The sequence below is a fragment of the Lichenostomus cassidix genome, chromosome 14 (assembly GCF_008360975.1).
Source record: "Lichenostomus cassidix isolate B80296 chromosome 14, HeHo_3.0, whole genome shotgun sequence".
In the NCBI taxonomy this organism is placed as follows: Eukaryota; Metazoa; Chordata; class Aves; order Passeriformes; family Meliphagidae; genus Lichenostomus; species Lichenostomus cassidix.
In genome coordinates this window covers 14,713,894-14,737,732 of record NC_139495.1, presented here as the reverse complement: position 1 = coordinate 14,737,732, position 23,839 = coordinate 14,713,894, and the positions used below count along the sequence as shown (strand labels likewise).

The 23,839-nt window shown below is 48.8% G+C and overlaps 1 protein-coding gene across 1 annotated transcript in view; it reads right to left on the bottom strand.

Annotated features, from left to right (window-relative positions):
• Positions 1-779: 779 nt before the first annotated feature.
• Positions 780-23,839, bottom strand: part of LOC146430960 (syntaxin-binding protein 4-like) — a 35,850-nt gene continuing 12,790 nt past the window's right edge. Inside the window, exons 5-21 of the mRNA XM_085075159.1 lie at positions 20,769-20,854; positions 19,957-20,077; positions 17,356-17,497; positions 17,064-17,170; positions 16,130-16,283; positions 14,518-14,590; positions 11,769-11,866; positions 10,052-10,148; positions 7,921-8,048; positions 7,342-7,434; positions 6,765-6,830; positions 6,480-6,668; positions 5,903-6,019; positions 4,707-4,756; positions 3,722-3,852; positions 2,386-2,443; positions 780-1,636 (exon numbers count right to left, since the gene is read on the bottom strand). Of these exons, the coding sequence (XP_084931285.1) occupies positions 1,534-1,636; positions 2,386-2,443; positions 3,722-3,852; positions 4,707-4,756; positions 5,903-6,019; positions 6,480-6,668; positions 6,765-6,830; positions 7,342-7,434; positions 7,921-8,048; positions 10,052-10,148; positions 11,769-11,866; positions 14,518-14,590; positions 16,130-16,283; positions 17,064-17,170; positions 17,356-17,497; positions 19,957-20,077; positions 20,769-20,854 (1,813 nt within the window). The 3' untranslated portion in view covers positions 780-1,533. The remainder of the gene's footprint in view (positions 1,637-2,385; positions 2,444-3,721; positions 3,853-4,706; positions 4,757-5,902; positions 6,020-6,479; positions 6,669-6,764; positions 6,831-7,341; positions 7,435-7,920; positions 8,049-10,051; positions 10,149-11,768; positions 11,867-14,517; positions 14,591-16,129; positions 16,284-17,063; positions 17,171-17,355; positions 17,498-19,956; positions 20,078-20,768; positions 20,855-23,839) is intronic.

The following is a 23,839-nucleotide window of genomic DNA, read 5'->3' as shown; positions in this document are numbered from 1 at the left end:
CCCTAGAATGCCACCTCCAGCCAAATGCTTTTGAAGAGACCCTGCCAGGAGCAGATTGGGATCTGCTGGGTAACGCCAGGGGAACTGGAGGTGTTTTTCCAGAGTCAGGGCACACCAGACTGGTGAGACTGGATTTTGCTGTGTGCACCTCTTACCTGTCTGTGTAACACAGGAGATGAGAACAAAGCTATAGGGCCAAACCTACAGGTAACACCAGGATTTGCTATCATTCCATCGCAGCAGAGAGCACTGAGGAATGAGCTATTAACCATAGGGTATCCCAAGATGAATATTTTCTCCTTCCTGGGAATATTCCTTGTGAGCAGTCCAAAGGATTATGTTTCCTTTTAAAAGAAGTTCTTTAATTTATATTCCGAGGTATGCATTCCCAAGATTTAATTTGCCCCGAGCTATGAAATTAAGTTTACCCAAAATTTCAAGCTGGTTATTTATATGATTTGTTCCACCAGACAGTTGCTGGTTTAGCAGTGCAGTGATACCTTGAGTGCAGGAGATGCTGGAGAGCGTCATGATTTTTCCTAAGCCTTTAATTTAGACTAGAAAGGATCCACATGCTTTGAACCCCCACAAAGAAGATTTGAAGTAATCTTAACAAATTATTTGTAAAAGCCAGATTGCACCCCATTTTCCTGCAATTTCTCAATGCATCTTCCTAGGAGCTGCCAAAATAAGAGGGAGGAAAAATGGTCTCAGGCTGTGTCTTTGTCTCAGAGACATTGAATGCAGCAGCTGCAATCAGAACCCAGAGAGCAAACTCCTTGCCAGGAGTGTTTCCATTTTATTTTCCAGACCTCTGCCCATCTCAGATGTGCTCCCCATTCATTGCTGTCTCAGTGTTGCATCATGTGGATCTCATTTCACAGTGACTCTGGGGACCTTTACTGAGCTATGTTCACTATGGCCACTATGTCCCACCCCGCGTTCCAGGAAGGACTCGGTGTCCAGCGCCACATTGTGACCAGAGCATCCTGCTGGCTGTCCTGCACTCTGGCCACCAACTGCCTGAGGTGCTGCTTCCCACTTCAAGCATTACAGCTGGGATAAGCTATACAAAAAGAATAAAATAGAAGTACCTATCCCAAGACAGCTAGGATACTACCGATTAAGCTGCTTTGATTACAGTCACTAAATAGACTTTGGTTTTTCATCTGAAATACCAAAAGAGATCTGTTGGAGACCCCTGAGTCCCTCAGGTAGGTTTGTGCTCCTCTTACTACCCAGAATACAAGCTCTAAAAGGCTGCCACTGAAATCCAGGCCTCTGTAGCCTCTTGAGAATATTTTTCCTATAAAGCTGCAAAACCGTGAGCAAAAAGCCTTGTACGATAACTCGGAGGTAGACGCGCAGGGGAGGCTGCTGAAAAAGTCTTGGAGAGTTAAGAAGAATTAGTCTTGTGTCAGAAAGCTTCTTCTCAGTGTGCTTTGCTGGAAGCTGAGGTGCCTGGGGGGTGTCTTTCCCATCTCCCATGGGATGGACGGTTGTGGTTCTGAGCACCACCAAGCCATGGGATATTTATGTCAGCTTCTTAGGCAGTTCCGTTGGGCTTGGTGGCTGTGGTTGGTCACTCTTGGTCTGGCCTGCAGGAGGGGGCCACGTGGTCTTCTGATGAAGGTGGCTGAAAAGGAGAAATACAGCTTCGGTCGTGTGGAAGAAGGACACAGTGAAGGATAATACTGGTTTTTTAGGAAAGGAGAGGAAGCTACAGATCTTGCCTGGTTAGACTGTGCTGGCCGCCTATTTTGTCTGAAAATGCTTTTCATAACCTTGAAATTAGCGTTTGCAAATGGGCACTTTGTACCTAAACAAAAAACTGTCCTGGCAGATCTTCAGGTTGAGTTAAGAAAATGGTAGGAGATATTTAGGTCTCAAAGTGGCCTTTCAGATTACTTTAGGAAATGGCTCTGTTAAATGTAAGCCATTTATATTCAGGGAAGTTTGAGAATTTAAGGTCCAAACAAAGCCACCTCATCCTGCTCTCCTTGTCTGGGGCTTCACAGCATCTTGATACCACAACATAAATGATTAACACATTCAGTGATGCTTTTTGCCTTATGGAGAGTTCACTATAAAAATGCCAGCTAGACAAGCCACAGAACCACAAATTCCCATCTGGCCTGAAGGAAAACCAGCATTTTACAAAGCAAAAGAGAAATCCAGGAATTCACACTGTTCAGGGTGAGAAGTCTCTTGCTGTCTAGGAATTTTCACAGTGTTTCTCTGTCATGACCATCTGGAGGCCTCTCTAGACTGTCTGATCAAAAGTAGTCAAGCAACAGTTTCGGTTAAAAAACCCCAACAAAACAAACAGGTATTTTTAGTATGTGTGTTGTCCAAATTACAGACCACGGCAGTTTTGACACCTACTCCTTGTAATTTGTGATTCCTTCGGCAGGCAGGCACTGGTCCTTGTCCCATGGCAGAGCTGCAGAAGGAAGCACAGAGCCAAGTGTTAGTGAAGAGAAAATGCCCAATGCAAGCAGTGCTGCTGCATTATGATAATGCACATTTAAATGGGGCAGGAGCTCAGAACATGCTGACAATGCTCGTAAATCAGAGGTGCTCCTGAAAGGCTGCAATTATTTCCTTTGTGTCTTGTGCTTTGAGACAAAGCCAGTGCTGGGCCATGGCCACACTGAGTTGGTGAATAGGATCAAAGAGGAAGGACTGGGCACCTGTTTGGGGCTGTGCATTCACCTGGACATGACACAGAGGAGATCAGACACTCATTTTGTGTGGGAAGAGACAAGTAGGGTCAAATAATCACCACCAAGAAATGTTTACGGCTCATGGACCAGCTCAGAGTCCCAGACTGGGAAAGTTAATCCAGACTGCCATGGAGCTGGGTGCCTGTTCTTTGATTTTCTGCAGACATGTGAGGAGTAAGGAGCATGGCTGGTTTGTACTCCAAGGAAATGGGGAGGTGACTGTTCCCTTCTGTTCAGCATCCCTGTAGTTGTACCTGGATGACGTAAGGAAAGTTTGGATCCTGGATTTAAAGCTATTGAGAAACTGTACAGGCTCCAGCAAGGGGAGCCCCAGGCCTTCAAGGAGAGGCTGGGGAGGGCTGAGGGAGCTGGGCTGGTTTAGCCTGGCAAGGAGGAGGCTGAGAGGCAACTTCACAGCACCCACTCCTACATCAGGGATAATTAAAGGATGCTGGAGCCGAGCTGTTCTTGGCAGGGCAGCCAGTGTAACTGGGGGCAGTGGCCACAGGCTGCCCCTGTGGGAGCTCAGGCTGGGTGCTGGCAAGATCTTTGTCACAGAGCAGTGAGGGAACACCATCCAGGGAGGCTGTTGGATCTCCATCCAGGGAGGCTGAACGCCTAAACCTGGCTAAATCCATCTGTTGGAATGGTCCTGCCTGGAGCAGATCTGATCTCCAGCAGTTCCTTTCAACCAGCATTTTTATGATTCTGTGAAACCATCCTCCTGCCTGCTAGGTTTTCTTCCCTGGATAAATGCCCTTCTTCTGGCCCTGGGCACAGGTCTTTGACTCCATACCCTGCAAGTCTGCATTGCAGATTCAAAGATGAGTCACATGGATATAGGGAGGGCAATTACATCTCAGTGAGCATGAGAGAATCAGGGAGGCTTAACTGGTATGGAAAAATATGGAAGGTGCAAGAAACTGTCCATAACACTGACAGACATCCCTGAGACTTGGTGGGATTCAGGTTTCTCTGGTTAATTTAGTGCTTACCGTCCTTGTTGGAGAGGATTGGCGCTAACAGTTCTTTAGCTTCTGATAGCAAAAGGTCAACAAGATCTGAAGATGGAAGAGATGTGTCTGAGACTGCATCTGTTTTATCCTCTTCTCTTTCGTGGTCGACGCTTATAAATATGAAAAGTGCCATCAATACTTCTTTCAGAGAATGGTCATTGACAATCCTGGCCAGCCTCTCAGGGAGGATGTGCTACATAAATTCTGTGTGTTTGGGGGGCGTTGCATCTCAATCCCTCAGCATTCAAGTATCTGTTAGACATACTTACATTGCTTTGTTACAGACAAATAGCAAAGTATTCTGTAGAATTTGTCAAAAGCATTTCCCCCTCATTATATTAGAAGTAACCAACTTGGAAACTTAAAACTGATTGCCATACCTCTTAAAAACCAGCTTTTTAAAGGGACTGGTCATTATCAATGGGACAGTCACTTTTCAAAGATTTAATCTGTTAAAAACACATATAGAGTCATGATATATTTATTCCCAAATGATGGGAGATAGGTTCAGGTTGGAGGTGAGTCCAGAAGCCTGAGCTCTATTTCTGCAGCCATTCATGCAGCTGAGAGTCTTGTGAGCTCTTTGTTTACACCCTATCTACTCTAACTGCTGATAGGAAAGGATGTGGTCCTGGAGCCAAACCTGGTTTATATTTGGAAAAGTAGGTGGGTCAAAATTCTGCTGCTTTGGAAAAACCTGCTTGGGGTCTCTGCTGACAGAAGGAACTTAACCAGAACAGAGTTTCAGCTACTCATTCCCAAAAAAAGCCTGAACAGAGGCCAAACCCCCTAAGCACCAACCCCCCAGCAGCCTCCAGATCATCTTTCTCCCATGGTTTCACTTCCAAAGTGAAGGTATGTTTAGAAACTCTGGGTAGGTTACGTGTGAAGCGCTTTCCCCTGAGAAAGGTCAGAAAAGGACATTCCATGTTGCTGTTCACCATTCCCAGAAGCCATCTCCTACCTTTTCTCATCTGGTAAATGACTGTGTGTGCTCAGGACCTTGTGAACGTTCTGCCATGCAAAAAAAAAGAAGAGAGATTTCAAACTTGTAGGAATGAATAATTCCTGAGAACAAACCCCATGGGTTTTTCCTGATGATCAGATTTAATATGACAGTAATCAGCTTCTGCTTATTCATTGCCCTTGAAGCGAATATCTCAAGGCCTTTTGCAGCTCAGGCAGCATTCGTGAATCTACAGACACATCTGAATTCTGCATTTTAATGCAGTGCTAAAATACATGAAATGCAACACAAAAATCCTCTTCCAAGGAATAATTTTGCAGGCTGTATTTCAGTGATCATTGCTGCCAGCAGCCCCTGGCTCCTGGGCTGGACCTGCACGTGTAAGCTCTCATTACCATGCATGGTTCATGACTTCTCCAACACTGCTGAGGGGTGGAGAAAAAAAGGATGATATTTTGCTTCAGTGCTCAAAATCCTGTGATGTTTGACCCTGGGGTCAAGTGAGATGCATTTCCAAAGTCTGACCCCAAACTGCACAGGCTCCAGCACATATTGCTGAAGCTCTGGAGGCACTTAATTCTTCCTTCTCTGGAGCAGAGGACACAGCATCTACATTTTCATCTGGTCCACTGTTTCTGCTTGATTTCAAGAGTTTTTGGGTCAGGCCATCAGTAGCCATAGCAGATACACTAAGTAGTAATACTTCCCATACTGGCCAGTTTACTATTTACACATGCTGGTATTCCCACTATAGGGCATGAAGTGGAAGAACAGCCAATTGAAAGACTAAACTGTAATATTTTGCAGGAAATCTGAGGGGAAAAAGCATTGGAAGAGCAAACCCACTCTTCAGATTCCTATGTATAGTGATGCAATCCTCAGCTATACCAAGGCAAGGTGAGCATGGATGATTTTGACAGCAGAGCTCCTGCAGCAGCCTCAGCACAGGGAGCCAGGGAGAGCAGAGCCACCAGCAAAACCTGCACCATGGAGTTTGCATTGCTCCCAGGGATATGAGGAGATCTGAGTTCATTCCCTGCTTCCTCCTAACTAACAGACAGTGACTTTTTAGGGTGAGACAGGAAAAGAACCCTGCTTGCTTATGGAGCAGGAAGTTGATTGGACTTGCAAAACCACCCTGAAGGTAAGAGGCCATGGTGGTGCCACAGCACTGGAGCAATTCCACACCTCACCTGCACAAACAGGAGCAGTTTCCTATTGCAGATCTCCAGGCGCTTCCGTGAGACTTCAGATTTTCGTAGCTGGCCATCAGCCAGGGACAGCCGCCTCTTCAGCTCCAGGATGTCCTCCTGAGGCAGGGACACAGGGGGAGGAGAAAGCTGGTGGTGATGTTCCAGCCTTGCCTTTTGGAAACATCAGTTTGTGACATTTGCTACGAACAAAAGCAGTGTCCTTTGGAAAGGGATGGTGGAAATTCTGCAATTTATAACACAGAACCAGAGACCGTGCTGGCCTTTTGGTCCCACGCAACAAATGATCTGTGTGCTATTTCATTTTCTCCTGTGTAAATAAAGGAGGGTAACCTTAGTTGTGGTTGCCTCTTCCCTGAACATGTCCAAGACCAGGTTGGATGGGGCTTGGAACAACCTGGTCTAGTGGAAGATGTCCCTGCCCATGGCAGAGGGCTGGAATGAGATGAGCTTTAAGATCCCTTCCAACACAACCCAAACCATTCCACGACTCTATGAACCCACAGAAGAAGACTGTGAAGGGTTGTGGGTTTTTCCCCAGACTGAGGGGTTGCATTACCTCTATTTCAGAGACATGTTTTGCTTTTTTCCCCGCCAGCTGCATCTTCAGTTCTGCAATCTCAGCCTCCAGCAGGTGGATCACTTCCTCGTAGTCCTGCTCGGCGCTGTGAGCTTGTCTCTGCACCACCTCGGCCATCTGCAGTTTGCTGTGCAGCGTCCTGTTCTCTGACAGGAACCCCAGTGCTTTCTGCAATCACCCACACCTTCTGGTGAACACACCCTGTCCCCCTCAGCTGCCAACCCCCAAACCCACCCCAAGCACCCCAGAAATCCCTTCACTAACCTGGTTCAGCCTCTGAAGCTCATCCTCCATTGACTTCTTGCTGTTCTCCACCTCTTTCAGGAGAGACTACAGGAAATATTTTCACCAGATTAGAAGCAACAAACAACAGGACATTCTCTAGAATGCCTCTACCTACCAGAGTATTATTTTACAGAAGTTTTGTGCACTTCCCCCCCACCACAGAGAGGGCTTTCTGGGCTGTGACCTGCAGAATTCCACCTGGACACAGCCATGGTGCTGACAGCCAGGTCAGGGTGAGAGGACAGGTGGTGCTTCTGTTAATCACGGACTAGAATTCTTAATGACACCTGCTTTTTAAATATATTAACTCCCTGCTGAGAAGGGACTGCATGCTTTGAGTACAAAGACGTTTTCCTTTGAGGCTGAGAGTGAGAAACATGCAATTAAGGAGAGTGAAGGGTGAGAGGCTCCTGTGTGACGAGGAATGCACAGAATGCAAACTGGTGACTTCACCAGAGGGACAGGCCACCCTATTACTCCCATGGAAAGCAACAGCAGAAAGCTTTCCATGAAATTTCTTTCCAGCCAAGAAATCTGCTGGAAGGGGAGGCTCCACCTTTAGCCTTCGGACTTCGTGCCGCAGATCTGTCATCTCCAGCTGCAGCTGCTCCAGGTCCTCATTGCCATTGCAGTTGAGGGAGTCGAAGGTCTGCAAAGAGAGGGAGGGACAGGCTCCTCACACATCAAATCAAAATCCCCTCAAAAAGGAGTCAGCATTTTTATGCCACAGATCAAAAGGCACGTTAAATAATTCAGCTCCAGGATGGTTCTTTTTGCCCCACAGAATTTCACTCTCTGATCCCCATAATTGCTGAAAGAGCTGAGTCACAGTGAATTTTCATTTTGTGAACCAAATGAAATTATATAAATTGATTGACTATGGCTAGTTTTTTCCTTCTGCATAACTGCCAGGCTGCTTCCTCATAGATATTATTATTTCCTTATTAAAAACAAGAAGTTTGAGGTCTTTTCTATAATTTCATATAATCAAAATGATTAATGATTAGTTATGCTTTGTCTTGCTAACTCTAGAACAACCAGAAAATGGTAATTTAGCTTTTCCCATTACAGAATTCCATGGATTTCACATAGAAGATCCATGGATTCAATGCAGAAGAGCTTTGGGGTGACTGACCGGTGAGTGAAAAGCCGATGTATCCAACAAATTTGCCACTTCGTTCTGAGTGAAGAGCACAGAGCTGGAATCCAGACCAGCCTCGTCCAGCTCCTCCTGCATCAGATCCCTGAGTGCTTGGAGAACATCTGTGAGAAATAATCAGTTTTTACTAGGCTAAAAGAGAAAAGTGATGTGTGCTAGGAGAAAATGCCACTGATTTTGGGGCTATCTGCTTGTGCCAAGCAGAGTTTAGAGGTGCCAGATAGATTTCTCTAACACTTCTAGGTTCCTCAGCAATGCCATGAAAATTGAGTTGTTGACAATCTTTATTAGACCCTTGTTTCTTATCCAACTGAAAAAAACCTACACTTTTAAAACCCAGAAAACCCCAGATATTTTCACAGGGGAGTTTTCATGATTGTGCTTCTGAAAGTTTTAAAATTTTCAGCCAAACCCACATTTCCCCAACAAAAGGCACCTGCTGCCATTTCTCATGTTGCTGATATGAACAAAAAGACAACTCAGTGAGTTCAGCACTTAGAAAAGTTGCTAAGTTGATAAGTCTGAAAATCCAGACATGAAGGAAAGCACAGCAGAAGGGGCTGTGTGGGACAGATGGGAGCCATCAGGGAGGTGGCACTAGGATCCCAGACCCTCCAGTCACAGAATCACAGAATCATGGAATGGTTTGGGTACAAAGAGACCATAAAGATGATCTCATTCCATCCCCTGCAGGGACACCTTCCACTATCCCAGGCTGCTCCAAGCCCCATCCAGCCTGGCCTTGGACACTTCCAGAGATTCATAGGCAGCCACAGCTTCTCTGGGCAACCTGTCCCAGGGCCTCACCTCCCTCACAGGGAAGAATTTCTTCCCAATGTCTCATTTATTCCTGCCCTCAGGCAGTGGGAAGCCATTCTGCCTTGTCCTGTCCCTCCATTCCTTGTCCCAAGTCCCTCTCCAGCTCTCTTGGATCCCTTTGGGCACTGGAAGGGGCTCTGAGGTCTCCCCCAAGCTGGAGGCAGCTCTGCAGGTGAGGTCTCACCTGAGGGGCAGAGGGGCAGAATTCCCCCCTCCCCTGCTGCCCACGCTGGGGTCTCAGCCCAGCACAGGGTGTTCTGGGTGCTCATGCTGGGACATGTCCAACCTCTTACCCACCAAACCCCCAAATCCTTCTTCCAGGGCTGCTCTCCAGCCCTTCTCTACTCAGCTTGGATTTGTGCTTGGGATTGCCCTGAGCCACGTGTAGGACCTGCACTTGGCCTTGTTGAACTTTATGAGTTTCACACAGTCCCACCTTGAAGCGTGTCCAGGTCCCTTGAATGGTGCTCAGTCCCTGGGCTGCAGCAGGAGCCAGAGCCTCTCTCCAGAAGCAGCATCTTTACTTGCCAGCACATTTGCTAAATACCCCCACTCATCTTTATTTCTGTTGCCACAAACTACACCAGTCACTCAGAGGAGTAGGCCATGGTTCTGTGACCCATCCCTCACTCTGCACAAAACATTGATCCACATGCCTTGTGTCTGTTCTGTCTGGTGGGGACACTGCTGATGGGTTTGGATTTTTTTAAAAACCTTCTGGGAGCGGACCCTGTAGGCCAGACATGCTCTGGAAGGCCACAGAAAGCAGAACTGGCTCATATTTTTTCTGTCTCTTCTGGCCAGTTCCTGGTAGAAAAGCTGGAATTTTAAAGAAAGTGAGTCTTTGCACCAAATTTCTTTTGATTTTAGCTATGAGAGGACAATAGGAATGGCTTTAAACTGACAGAGGGTTGGTTTAGATTAGATATTGGGAAGAAATTCTTCCCCATGAGGGCAGGGAGGCCCAGAGATGCTGTGCCTGCCCCTGGATCTCTGGAAGTGTCCAAGGCCAAGCTGGACAGGGCTTGGAGCAACCTGGGATAGTGGAAGGTGTCTGGTGGAATGAGATGAACTTTGAGGTCCCTTCCCACCCAAAGCATTCCAGGATTCCATGATTCTACAGAATGCCTTCTTTTGTGTTTGCAGCTTTCCTCAACTCTCAAGGTTCCATCAATACCCAGGCAGGTGTCCCACCTGCCACCTCTCAGCAAATGCTTCTCTCCTTTTTTAGCTGCCAGTGAAGCTACCCAGAAATGCCAGAGCCCCCACGGGCAGAGCTCCCTCTCACCTCCATAGGCCACTGTCCCCTGTGAGTCTGTGGTCAGGCTCTGCCGGAGCTGCCTCTTCTTCTCCTCCGTCACATCCAGACCAAGATACTGCAGAACCTTGAGCAGAAACAAGGAGCCTTTCAAAAGAAAAATACTGGAGACTCTTTGGGGTAAGCACTGGGAAGACACAGTGCTGAGCTTCTTCAGGCAGGCTTGGATTGGATTTCCAGTCTCCCCTTTCCTACACATGTACAGCAATGTCTGTTTCTGACTACAGCAGGGTGTTCACATCCCTCCAAAAACATTTTATCTGCAATCAGATTTGCAGCTCTGATGAGCTTTTGGGACTTTTATCAACAGCCAGTGGAATTTTAGCAAGACTCATCTGGGAAGAGCTCAGCCTCTCCTTTCTCTTACTGCTCAGGAATTGTGTTTGGGACCAGGAAGATAAAAGCCATTAACAGGGTATTTCCCATGGGGAGAGGAGACATTTAAACATTTTGCTCCCCTGCTGCATGTTTTGCTCTCTCATTACTCCTGATGCCCTGACTTCTACTGATATTTATCAGTTCAACCCCAGGGCACCACACAGAAGTAGATAAACCTGTGCAAGCCCCACTTTCCTGCTGGCAGCAGCGACTAAAAGCTTTTAAAAGACAAAGCCGAACTCAGCAGACTCTGGGAAAGAGCCCGAGTGAAACGTTCACCTGTGCAAGGCTGCACACCCAGCTCCTGCTCATACCAAATTCCCTGGGAAGGGAAGGGAAGCAGAGGGATCCTCGCTCACGTTTCCATCACCAGCAAGTCCCCGGGATCCATCTGCTGTCCCTTTCAAGTCCCACCTCCCGCTCCTCTGCCCACCAGCCCTGTGCAAGGCAGTGCTGCAGGCTCCCAGACGTTGGGGTGTCGCTGGGGTTGGCCACCCCAAAGTCACCTCAGGCTCTGCCGCTCGGTGTCACCCTCACCCTGTCCCCGCTGCCGCCGCCCGCGCCTAATTTTAAAAAGGGGAAGGCAAGCGTCCCCCTGCTGCCAGCCGAGAGGAGCTGCTTTGTCCCGTGAGGAGCAGAGGTCGCTGTGCAAATGCCATCCCGGATCCCGCTGTAGGAGAGCTCCGCAGGCTCGGCAGAGCAGCTCCCGCCGGCGCTGCCGTGGGGTGGCAGCAGATGCTCGTCACATCGGGGCCTCCGTGGCATGCCAGCCCCGCACGTGGGGCTCTGTTCCCACGTCCCCCCTCAAACGCCAGAAGAACCCAAGGTGCCAGGCTGCTGCATGGCCCCCCAGGGCACCCTGCTCCTCATCAGGGTCTCGGTGAGCAAATGGGCAGCTCTGCTCCCTGCCCATGGGATGTGTTTTCCATAAAATGATGGAAGAATCAGTGGTTCTGGATGGCTCCTCAGTGAGATATCTCCTATCTCAGCGTTCCCTTGCCCACACCAGGATGCCCGAGGTCACCCCAGCAGCGACAGCAGCACCAAAAGGTTTGGAGGGCACGACCTGAGTCAATGGCATGATGTCCAAGGGAGGTGCAGCTGCCAGGAGAAGACTTCTGGAGCTTCATAGAGCACTGAGAAATGACCAAGATGAGCTAAGGGAAGTTTAAATGCCCCTTTGGACACAGTCAGGATGTTTCACCCCCTTTACTTTCAGAGGCTGAAGTCAACCTTCAGCAATCTTGATTGAAAAATGGATTATTTCCTGCACAGTGCACAAGGAGGACCCTAATTTCCTGCCACTTACCATTTCCAGTTTTCCATCCTTGAGCCGGATATGGGGATCCAGTGCTACTTTGGGTTTGGTGCTTGAAGCTGCTTTGTAGTTAGAAGCTGAAGCAGGTGCTGAAAAATCAAAAATAAATGATGATAGAGGAATATTTGGGTAGAGGAAAGAGGTGTCTGCAAAGCAAAATTTGGATCTGTTGTTGCATGAAATTTAATGTGTGTGCAGCAGGACAAAAATCAAAGTCTGGGATTTACTAAAACCAGCTCTGGAAGGCTGAACTAGGGCACTCTTGGAAAGCTTGGATACTGGGGCAAATCCTGAAACTGGGCTTCTGCATGGTTTGAAATGAGATGTTTCATCCAGGGACAAAGGACTACAAAAATAGCACTTTGGAAATTTCCAGTCACAGAGTTTTGTGGAGTTTTGGAGTTATGGTGAACTGTGAGAAAAAAGAATTAAAATCTGCCTGATTCTTGTCTACTCTGATTAAGCAAAACTGAAACAATTCATGACACCCATGGGAACAGATAGATTAAAAGTGATATGGAAAAGCACTGCTCTGAAATTTTTTCCCTTTCCAAGACTGCAAAAAGCCTTGAACCCTTTTGCCCTCAGCTGGGCAGGCAGGTTTTTTTGGGTAAAGGGAGCCACATGCCTTGTGAGGCCCCCAAAGAGGCAGAGAGAGACAGAGGCAGCAGCTGCTGAGCTGGTGAAAAGCTGTCATGATCTGGAGGATCCAGCTGCCAACAGCTGGCTCAGCATTGCCAGCACTGCTGCACAGCTGAAAAGGTCCAGAGCCCTGGAGGGAACCCCACATTTTTCATTATGGTTAACCCTTCTCTGTAAGGAACTATGATATTCCCTGGGAAAAGGGCTGCACAAGGCATTACCTGCTCCTGAACAACCCAGCCAGATCCAGAAGGGAGCAGGGTTGCTTTGCCTGCTCTGCCCACCCTCAAACCATCAGCCCAGGTGACAAAATTCCTTCTCATGCCAGCGGTACATGATTTGCCCAGGGAACAATTCCTTTTACCTGCCTGGCATCTGGTTAACATCACGGGAAGCTCTGTTTTGCCAAGTAACACAGCTCCTCCAGAATCCCTGGAGCACTTCTCCCCACACCCTCCTGACCATCGGGGCAGAGCCCAGGTGCCAGGAGAAGGCAGCAAGGAGCAGCAGAGGTGCTGCATAATCCCCCTAATCCAGGTATCCATCTGCTCTGCTAAGGCCAGCAGCTGGGAAGCAGCAAGTGGTAACAAATGGGTTTGTTGGATCCACCACCACTTCCCTCTCCAAGTTCAAGGGCAGAGCCATTACCCTTGGAGCCATGGCTAATCAGGATTAGCTCCATGGGGCTTTGCTGTCAGCTCTGGACACACAGATATCCAGGGCATCCATCAGGCACCCAGAGAGAGGCACTGACTGTCCCAGGCTCCCAGCCTGGCTGTTCTTTCTGTCTGCTTCCATGGATGACAACACTGACACAAAGCCTCCTCCGCATTCCACATTAAAATCCTGGAGTGATAAAATGCCCCAGCTAAGTCAGTCCATGGCTGGGTCACTGCTGCTGCTGGATTGCTCTGTCCCCACGACCATGGACAGGGTCACCCGAGAGACTCTTTGGCATCGGCAGGGTGCTCAGGGTGGGGAGGACAGAGCACATCATTGTCCCAGGGCCTCTCCAGTGGGGATGGAAGGCAGAGCTGAAGCTGCTGAGCTCACTCAAGGTGAGCCAGGCATTGCTGGGAGCAGCTGCTCCATCTCCTGCTGATCCCAGGTATGGACTACACACCATTTACCTCCAGAGCTTGCTCTTAGCCTTCCAGAGGGGAATTACAGCAAGGCACACGGATTTGTTAGCAGAGCCAATGTCCCAGCTCAGGAGAGACAAAGCATGGAGAGGAAACACAGCATGGAAAAATAAGCAAAAATTGAAGACTGGATGTAGAGAGAAATCTGATTTAACCACATCTTTAAGCCATTTCTGAATCTCACCAATTGAGGGCATCCTTAAAGCCTGTTCAGAGCCCAGGATTGCTGTGTACAACCCAACTATCATTATCTGACTGCTTTTATGCTGTGTGTCCAAGACCTCCCATTCCCACCAGAAAGGAATGTGACTGTGGAGAACCTGCTGCATGCCTGAGGTGGGCAAAGCCACTGCTGCAAATGAACCACAGGCTAAGAGTGGAGGAATTTGTCTCCTGTGAATACCTCAGTCCTCAAATGCCTTAGTAAAGAGTTTTGCTACTGTGGGCAAACATGGACATAATTACTACTCATTGAGTAAACCAAGCCGCTGCCTGCCCTCTCTCCCAGCAGGCTGAGTGTCATTATCACCCCATTAAATTCCACTATAGCAGTATAAACACTGCTTTTAAAAAATGCGGTGATAGGACAAGGGGAATGGCTTTACACTGCCAGAGGGCAGGGATAGATGAGATATTGGGAAGGAATTCTTCCCTGTGGGCATGGTGAGTCCCTGGCACAGGTTGCCCAGAGAAGCTGTGGCTGCCCCTGGATCCCTGGAAGTGTCCAAGGCCAGGCTGGACAGGGCATGGAGCAGCCTGGGCTAGTGGAAGGTGTTCTTGGAGCAGCCTGGGCTAGTGGAAGGTGTTCTTGCCCATGGCACGGGCTGGAATGGGGTGGGCTTAAAGGTCCTTTCCAACCCAAACCATTCCACGATTCTGTAATTTCACCATTCTCAGCTCCAAGAAGCAACAGCAGTTTGTCACCCACACAAGGAGAAGGGTTGAGCAGGACTCACCTGAGACTGTAAGCTCTGGTGGGCAAATGTCCGGTGACAAAGAAGGCACAGGAAAAGGATTTTCACGTCTACTCTAGAAAAACAAGACAAGATGGCACAGACAGTCGCTAAGAAGAATCTGTTGCTGTAAATAATGAGCAGAAGATAGAGGAGTTCACAAGAGAGCCATGAGGGCACCACATACACCTCTTGTGCAGATGGGTCTAAAGAGATTTCAGGGGTTTTTCTGGGAGCATCTGGCACAGGCTGAGCCACCCCAAAACCTCTGGTCACACACAAACGACTCTGTCCTTACTGTAACTGGGCCTGAGAGCTGGGGCTGGATTTGACCTTGCATGGTTTCTCCAGAGGTTCTCCCTGAAGCTCTGCATCCAACCCAGCAGGGAGGTCCTGAGTCTGACCACAGGCAGGTGTAATATTTACCCCAAACCCATAATTATCCCAGGGAGCATGGCAGGAAGCTGAGATCATCCACCCACTTTCTCAAGTGCCACGTCATGGCTGAAAGCACAAGGAAGACAGAAAAACAATCAGAGGGTAAGTGTGGGGAAGACCACACTGGCACAGCTCTGGCACAGCTGGGGACTTGGATGCCAAGAGGGGCACAGGTCTGGTGTGAAGCCATGGGCACTCTCCTGGCATGGAAGCCCAGACCTCATTAGAAGTTCCATCTTTCAGCAGCAAAGTGAGGAAAAGAGCCATGTCATTCCAGCCAACAGTGTGATTTCATACAAGAGCACAGCATCACACAAGCTGGGGGTGAGGGGTCCAACCACACCACTCAGCCACAGCTGCAGGGGCCCTGGTGCCTTTCCAGGGCACATCTCCAGCCTGGTGCACCCAAAGGCAGCACGTATGTGACATTCGTGCAAGTCCATGTCCCCACAGGGCTGGAAAGAAAGATATTTTGTGAATGGCCTTGTATGAAGAGAACATCCAGCTGGCCCCCTCTGAAGCAAATTTGTGTGGAAGAGGGCAGAAGGGACACCCAGTATGGCACCAGTCCAGGAGGGGAAGGACAAATGCACAGAATGCAGCTGCAGACCCTGAGGGCTGTATGGATAAACTGTCCAGCCATTCACAGCTCGAGCACTTCTCTGCAAACATAATGTGGAGCTTGGCTTTGCAGGAGGAATGAGCCTGGCTTATCATTAGAGGAGTCAGGAGCAGGAATGGGCTGTGTGGGAATGCTGGGATTCATCTCATCAGAGGGCTTGAAGAATAAAGAGTTGCTGCTGCCTTTGGGTAGGAGCCTAGATCAAACTGACTCCAGAGATCCCTTCCAGCCCTATGACTGGTGCTCAATGAGATGCAGCTTGCTATCCACAGAAGGGCTTTGTTTTTTTTAAAACTTGAGACTCCTGAAACAGGTCTGAATGCAGGCCCTGGAGATGAAACTCCTGTCATTACCTCCACAGATCCATCTCTGTCTCAAACCCAAGAGAGAAGAAATTACTTCCGATTTAAAACACCTGCCTGTAGGTAAATACATCAACAGTACAGACTTTCCACTGGATATCCAGAAATATTACCAGGGAATCCCTACAGAAGAGTTCTCTGATCAAAGCAAGATCCCAGGACTGATGTCTGGCAGAGATGAACTTCCACCTACCTCTGGGGACCTCACGTGGACCTTCAGCCTGCAGGAGCTCAGGCCATTTCCCACAGCCTTGGGAGGCGGAGAAGGGATGTTGTTGTGAACTGACAGGCCAGGATGTAACCGTCCCCTGCCAGGAATAAAGGCCACTTCTGTGCTTCCCTCGTGTCTTCAACAAACAACAAACAGAACATCTCATTAACAAAACAAAAGGCACAGATCTGTGGAGCACCCATGCTTGTGGTTCAGTCTCCAGGATAACCTCACCTAAGCCTGCATAGCCTGCACCAGTGCAGCTGGATCTCCACAGCTGTGCTCCATTTGGGGTTACCATGGAATGGTTCAGGTTGGAAACGACCCCTAAGATCACTGAGTGCAACCATTCCCCCTGTATTGCCAAGGCCACCGCTGACCCATGTCCCCAAGTGCCACATCTCCATGGTTTTTGAACAGTTCTAGGAATAGTGATTCCACCACTGCCCCAGGCAGCCTGTGCCAAGGGCTTTACAACTCTTTCCATGAAGAGATTTTCCCTAATATCCAATCTAAACATCCCCTGGCACAACTGGAGGCTGTTTCCTCTTGTCTGTCACTTGTTACCTGGGAGAAGAGCCCAACCCCCTCCTGGCTCCACCCTCCTGTACAGATCCACAAGGTCTCTCCTGAGTCTCCTTTTTTCCCCCATCTTTTAACATCAGTTCTGTTGCAGAGCTCAGCTGGGCAGTGATAGGAGATGGTCACAAGGTTCAGAACATTGGGAAGGTCTGGATTACACCTCAGGATGACCCATGCCTTCAGAATTTCCATATGTGACCACCTATCAGGGCCATCTTAAAGCATCATTTTAAGACTAATAATACTTTTGAAGCCAAACCTTGGTATGACATGAAGGCTTCTGCCTAAGACTCAGCAGCACCTGATGATGACAGGAAATAAGTTCTAAGCCTACCTGAATTTGGCTTTTTCAATTATTTTTCTGGCCTCTTCATGTGTGCTGCCCACCAGAGAATCTCTGTTGATAGCAATGAGTTGGTCTCCAGGTCTTAGTCGACCATCCTAAATAGGGAGAAAGACACAGCATTGGGAAGGGATGTCTCTGCCCCAAAGCCTTCTGCTGCAGCACAGATCTTCATTAGTCCATGCAATTATCCATCTACTCTTAGAAAAGCTGCTTCAGAGCAGCCACACCCCCTGGAAAGGTCCCCATGGCAGAACCCCCGAGGGTCTCCATGCTGACTTACCTTGTAACAGTCCCCATCTGGCAAAAGCTCTTGGACATAAATCATGGGCCCATCAGGCCTGTTGGATCCACCACTGATTGTCAGCCCCAAGCCGGAGGAGTTTGCTATAGAAATGCTCTGGATTCCTGAGTCAATGGAATAGCTGCAAGGGAGAGAAGTCAGCAGGTGACTCGAGGTGATCTGGGTTATCTTCCCATGAACAAACTCTGCCTGGATATCTTTCTATGTATGAGCCTTCTACCTTCTCCCAAACTTTTCTTTGCATCCTTTCTTTCCCCCACCCTTGGAAAGGTGAGGTGAGGGCTCCTGTTCTTTGGCAGACATTGTTCAGTATAATGAGGGCGACTGGTTCCCCTAATCCCAAATAGGGGAATACTCTTTTAGAGAAGAAATTAAAGATTTAACCAGAATATATTTGGCATTCCTGGTTTTTATAGCCAAAAGCACACAGGATCAACACAGTTTTTGCTTGAATCTTGCTAAATGATCAGACAGCAATTTACAGATGGATCAACTATCAAAGAGCTCTAAGCAAAAATCAAATTGAAGCTCAGGATACACAGCTGGGTGTGTCTTAACCAGGGTTTGGACCCAAAATCTTGCAAGATGCCCTAAGAAACTGACATCCTTTTCAGCAGCACCCACCACACTGTGAATTGCTGCTTAGGAGGTGAAAAGGAGTTGAGGATGAAAAGGAGCAGCAAACAGGCTGGACCCTTCCCTCCAAGAGCTGCTGGACAGGACCCAACAGGCCACCAAGGCCCAGCCACAGTGGTGGCTCTGTGCCACGAGGGAGGTTTGGCAGTGGCAGAGTTGGGGGAGCAGAGATTTCACTGAGCCCTGGTGGGCAGCAATGCGACAGGATTTGGGGAAGGATTTAGTGGGGTGTAAGGGTCAATGAGCTTTTCTTCCAAATGGGATGGGTGCAGCTGGCTTTTCACCTTTTCAGTTTATTTCCACAGCAGCCACTGCCCAAAGAGTCTGCACTGGCTCCTTGTGTTATAATTTAAGACACAACAGCAGCTGTGCATCCTGTGCCCCACAGTGACACCAGCATGTCTCCACCCCATGTTCCCAGCAATGCCATCCCTGGTGGTCAGACACCCCAAAGGAAGGGTTGCATGTGCCTTAGTCTTATGAAAAAATGTTGCTTTAAGGTGAATGATTTTAGGGAAACGATGCCATGAAATACAGCACTAAAACACTCTGTTTAACCCAAAATCTCAGACACTGACTGGTGAGATTGCATTGTATCCAATTCCCGATGCTCAGTGGAATTACAGGTGAGAGGTGAGGACCATGATGAGAGGTCACAGCCTGGGGACAACCTGTGGTGAGTAGAAGGACTGGCAGCCACATGCATGAAAAGACCTGTGGCCCAAATTACATCTCTCAGTTGACCACCAACACTGTGTGGTCTGTGATTCCAGGGGAAGACCACTGGGGCTTGGCACTGGCATGGAGACAGGCAGAATATGGCACTTCATGGCAAGGAGGCCACCAGGACAGGCCCCTCTAGCCTAAATTCCCATTTCCCTGCCCATGGCATGGGCATTGGAATGAGATGATCTCTGACGTCCCATCCAACCCAAACCATTCTGGATTCTACATCTCAGCCCAGAGCAGGTTAACAGCACAGCAGGATGGCTTTTCCAAACCAGCTGCCAAGTAGATGATCTGCTCTCTCCTCTGCATGGGTCTCTCACTCCATGCAAGCAGCTTAAACCTCTGGTGCCAAATATTTGTCCTCTGTAAATCCCTAATAAGCTGGTATTTAGCAAGAGGATTTACTGGTTCTGCAGTGAGGGCTGATTCTCCTCACCAGCGTCTTGGCTTGTTTGTGCTGGCAAAGGGGAGCTGCGAGCCCTGGGGACAAATGGTCCCCATTCCACAACTGTGAACACCCTCCGAGCTGTCCCTCTGGAGAAGAGCCCCAGAACAAGACTCTGCAGAAAAACCAGCTCTGCCTGTCCAAACCTCTGACCCTGTGAAATGTGAGAGGGACAGGTGACCACATGAAAACTCACTCCAGGAGATGCTCTGGAGAGCAAAGGATGCAGTGGCTGCAGGCAGCTGTTGTTGACCCCAAAGCAAAGGGCATCGGGAATGTTTACATGGAGAGGTGCTGGTACTCTTGGAGCATGGGGTCAACGTGCCAGCAGCAGGACAATAGGAAACAAGCTCCCAAAACACCTCCTGAAAGCAGCACCAGCCTTGCAGGAACACTTTGCTCATATAAAGGTTTATAAAGGTGATGTGCAGGGTTCTCTCATCTGGCTGTAAACCATGGAGTCTCCCTGGGATTTGGGGGGGAGGAAGAGGAGCTGCTGCATGTTAACCATGGTGCAGACATATTGAGTGCCTCAACTGGGAAGCTTCTCACCCCTTGGGAACAAACTTCCCAGGAACAGCCAAGATGCCACTCCGACACCCAGAATATTCTGTGGCCTCCCAGCCATTGTGGTGATAGAACAATAGAGAGGACATAAGGATGAACAAAGCTGTTCTCCAAGCACTGGAATGATTTACTGGGTGTATCCCTCAGACACCTGGTGGTCTCCTGCTGACCCACAGGGCAGGCAGGGTGGGATGTGTACGTACTGTGCGTGAGGGGCGTGCGCCGGGTTGCCGATGAAGGGGCCGTGGGAGTTGGCAGGGCTCAGCAGCAGTGGGCTCTGGGAGCGTGAGGATGAGCCTGACGAGGTGCTCTCCAGGTATCGACCTGAGCAGCAAAGTCACAGTCAGTCCAGGGCACACAACTCCACACTCACCCTCTCCCCGCTCTGTTGCTGTACTCCCAAATTTTTTGGGAAAGCCACATGGTGGTTAAAGACATCAGGCTAGAGCTCAGGGAGAGGGAGCATTCAGCCTCCTTGGCACAATTCCATCGTAGGACTGTCACTCCTCTGCCAACCCTACACACCTCTGCCATAGGGGAAGGACTGGCAGCTCTCTGATGGGATGCCAAGCTGGAGGGACAGCTTCTTTCCCTGGGCACACATGGCTTTGTGTGCTGGCACCTTGCTTAGGTGCATCTCATTAAATATTTCCCATTTGCAAATGAAAAATAATGATCTTTGAATGAATTATTGCTGAAATGCCTTGAAATCCAGAGCAAAATGCTACAGCTGCACCCACTGATGGGGTCACCTGCCTAGCACATCAGTTAGGCAGAGTCTGGGGATCTGGGCAATGCTTACAACCCCAGCTCAAGTCTCCCTTGATCACGCTATGGCAGCACTGGCCACTCTCTGGGCATGAACCAAAGGCCTGCAATAAGTACAAGCTTCCTTCAAACCTCCACCCCAGCACCTACCCAGATCCAACCACAACTCCTCCAGAATAAAGGAATAACTCTCTCTGCAGAAAGAGAGGCTTTCAGTTTCCCCCCCAAAGACTGCTGAGCTACTCACTGCCACCGTGCAGGACCGGCGAGCTCCGCGCTGAACCCGTGTTGCTCTGGGAGCCAAACTTCTCCAGCAGCTCAGAGAACTCTCTCCTGTGACCAAAACCATGGTGTAGTCAGCTTCTGCTCAGAAGTCTCCCCACCTGACTACATGGCAACAGTGCCGCTGATGGCAGTGACTTGGGACCAAGGCTGGTGCTCTCCAGCCGTGGGGAGCAGATGAAGCTTCCTCATGCACAAGGGGAATGAGGTTTCAAGAGCTTGTGCAAGGCTTCAGGTCTATAATCAATCTCAAGGCAGTGCAGCTTTCCTGATGGGCTGGAGCTTCAGTGTGCTCCTTCCCTGCCCTGGAATGCATTCAGGGCAAGAAGAGCTGGGAAGGGATGTATCCTTAGCGGCCTTTTCCAATCTTTTATGATCCTATGACTCTATGGACAGGCTCTGTGCTGAGGGCTTTCATGCCTGAGAAAGAGCAGATGAACACTGGAGCCCTGCTTTGCATCCTGCTTTGCACCCCATCTCCTGGACCCTCCTGGGAATCAGCTGGAATATTTTCACCCCCAACTATAAGGCTCAAAACTTTTGCAAACACACCACACAAATTAAACCCTGCCAGAAGGAGCTGTAACTGCAAACACAAACTAAAAATTCCTGGCCTCTTTGTGACTCCTTCTAGAACAGTTAAATTCAGGTTATCCTCTGTTTTTCTCCTCCTTTCCTTGGACAGAAAGCAGATCCTGTGGCTCTTGTAGGAGTAAAGAGGGAGGTAGCTTTTGAAGCATCTGCAGAAGCAGCAGCCCACTCACCCAATCCATCCATGGTGATCTCCATGAACATCACAGGCTAAACTCTGTGAGCATGACACCCCAACAAAGACCTGCATGAAATTTCATCCACAAAATCCCCTGGATAAAATTATCTCCATGCCCAAGCACCGTTCAGTAATGCTTTGTTCCAGGTTGAGTTTGACCACCATGTGTTGAGCCCTTGATGAGCTGGAACTCCCTGTACAACACAGGTGAGTTGCTTCATGACCTTTTTTTGCCAACTGTGACATCCTGAGTTTTTAAACCCCATGAGGAACCACATTTACCAGCTTCTCCTCATTTCTGTAATCCTTCTTTGAGCTGCTGTGAGCCCCTCACATCCTTTGGGATGAGGAGGCATGGAAAGGGGTGCCATCTTCCATCATGTTCATGTTCAGCAGCCTCCTGATCCACCCCTGCTGTGCTGGATGTTTGCTCTCATGTTGTCCCCCTGCAATAGGGGGTCCCCTCCCTTCATAACTCGACCCCACCTGGTGGATCTGACCTTTTGGAAGAGAAATCCTCAAGGATGACTAATTCCTTACACATGCCAATTAATAAGCAGCCAGGCAGTGGGAGAGACCCTGAAGTTGTTGTTTCAGTGGCCACGTTACCACCATTAGATGTTGTCTTTGAAGGCAGGAGGGAATCCCCATGGAAAGGTGCCTTCCTGATGCCATAGCCCCAGGAAAAGCCTGGCTATGAGTGGCTCCCTCTCAGGCTTGACAGTCAGACAAGCACAAGAGGTGAACCTGTAGGAACCCAGCCACAGCAAAGTTCCCTGAGCGAGGAGACTGCTGTGACACACTCACAGACGCTGCGTCATCTGCGTTCCTCACCAGGACAGATGTCGGGTGTTATTGGCTAGATTAGAGTCAACAATATTAAATGGTGAATGAATCATCAGCTCCTCAGGTTCCTGCTGGAAATACTCTCAGTAATTTACATCTTCCCAGTCACAACCAGCTCATTAACAAACTTCAAAGACCAGCGCATGCCTTATCTAATATTGCCATCAAATTTATGCCTTATTCATTCCATTTCATGCTAATTTAAAACCCAAGTGTCACACAATACTCAGTGACATACCTCGGTGAATCCCAATATTTGCATCCCCACTATTGTCTTTATCAACCAAATCCATGACCTTAAAAAAAGACCATGACTTTGTTCAGAAGCCCCAACTCCCACAAAGCTCTTTTGGCTTTCACCTCTTGGGCACAAACTTCCCAGGAACAGCCAAGATGCCACCAGGACATCCAGAGGATGCTGTGGCCTCCCAGCCATTGTGGTGATAGAACAGTAGAGGGGCATGAGGATGAGCAATTCCAAGCACTGGAATTATTAACTGGATCCACCCTCAAAGAGAGTGGCAGGCATTTGGTGACCCACCAAGGGACAGATGTGTGGGGCCAGCCCTGCATGATCTGTACTTATGTGCATGGGGCAGTTTTATAATGTAAGACACCAAACTATATGGAAAATACCACGAAAATTTCTCCACTGAAAGGGTGTCAGGCACTGCCCAGGGAAGTGGTGGAATCATTTGAAGTGTTCAAAAAATGTGTGGATGTGGCACTTGAAGACATGGTTTCATGGTGGCCTTGGCAGTGCTGTGTTAAGGGTTGGACTTGAGGGTCTCAGAGGGCTTTTCCAATCTAAATGGTTCCACAAGCACTGGGAAAGCAGAAGGACAAGTCAGCCCCTGGTTTGCTGCTCTGTGGATCCCTAGGGTGAGCCTTGAGTGCATCTCAGCAGAATTTTTCCAATTTCCCAGTAAAGCCTCTGTGTTTCTGCTGCTGATTCACCCCGGTTTCACTGGCAGCTCACACAGCCATGGCCTCACCCCTCCCTGACCCAGTGCAGGGGCAGGTCCAACATGCTGGAATCTTATGTATTGTTCCCAGTAGTTACCAAGCCACCAGCACCTGGGTTTTGTTTTGGGCTGGGTATTTCTGTGGTCATCTATTGTTCCATTTTCCTCAGATAATAATCCAGAGCAGGTTATAAACCCCAAACAATGGCTGAAATACTCTTAGTCAACGCAAATGCAACTGGTGCAGCAGCTCTGTGACCCTGCAAACCCCATCACTAACCCATGCTGACAAACTCTGTCATAAACGAGGACATGCATGGGCTCAGCATTCCTTGTTGTTGTTTATTTTGTGTCCTGAAATTCATCCACAAAGGACCTTTATCATTATTTGCCCAGGAGCCTGAACGAGCTGCGAGACTGGGTCCAGCCCAGGGACAATGTGACTAAAGGCCACTG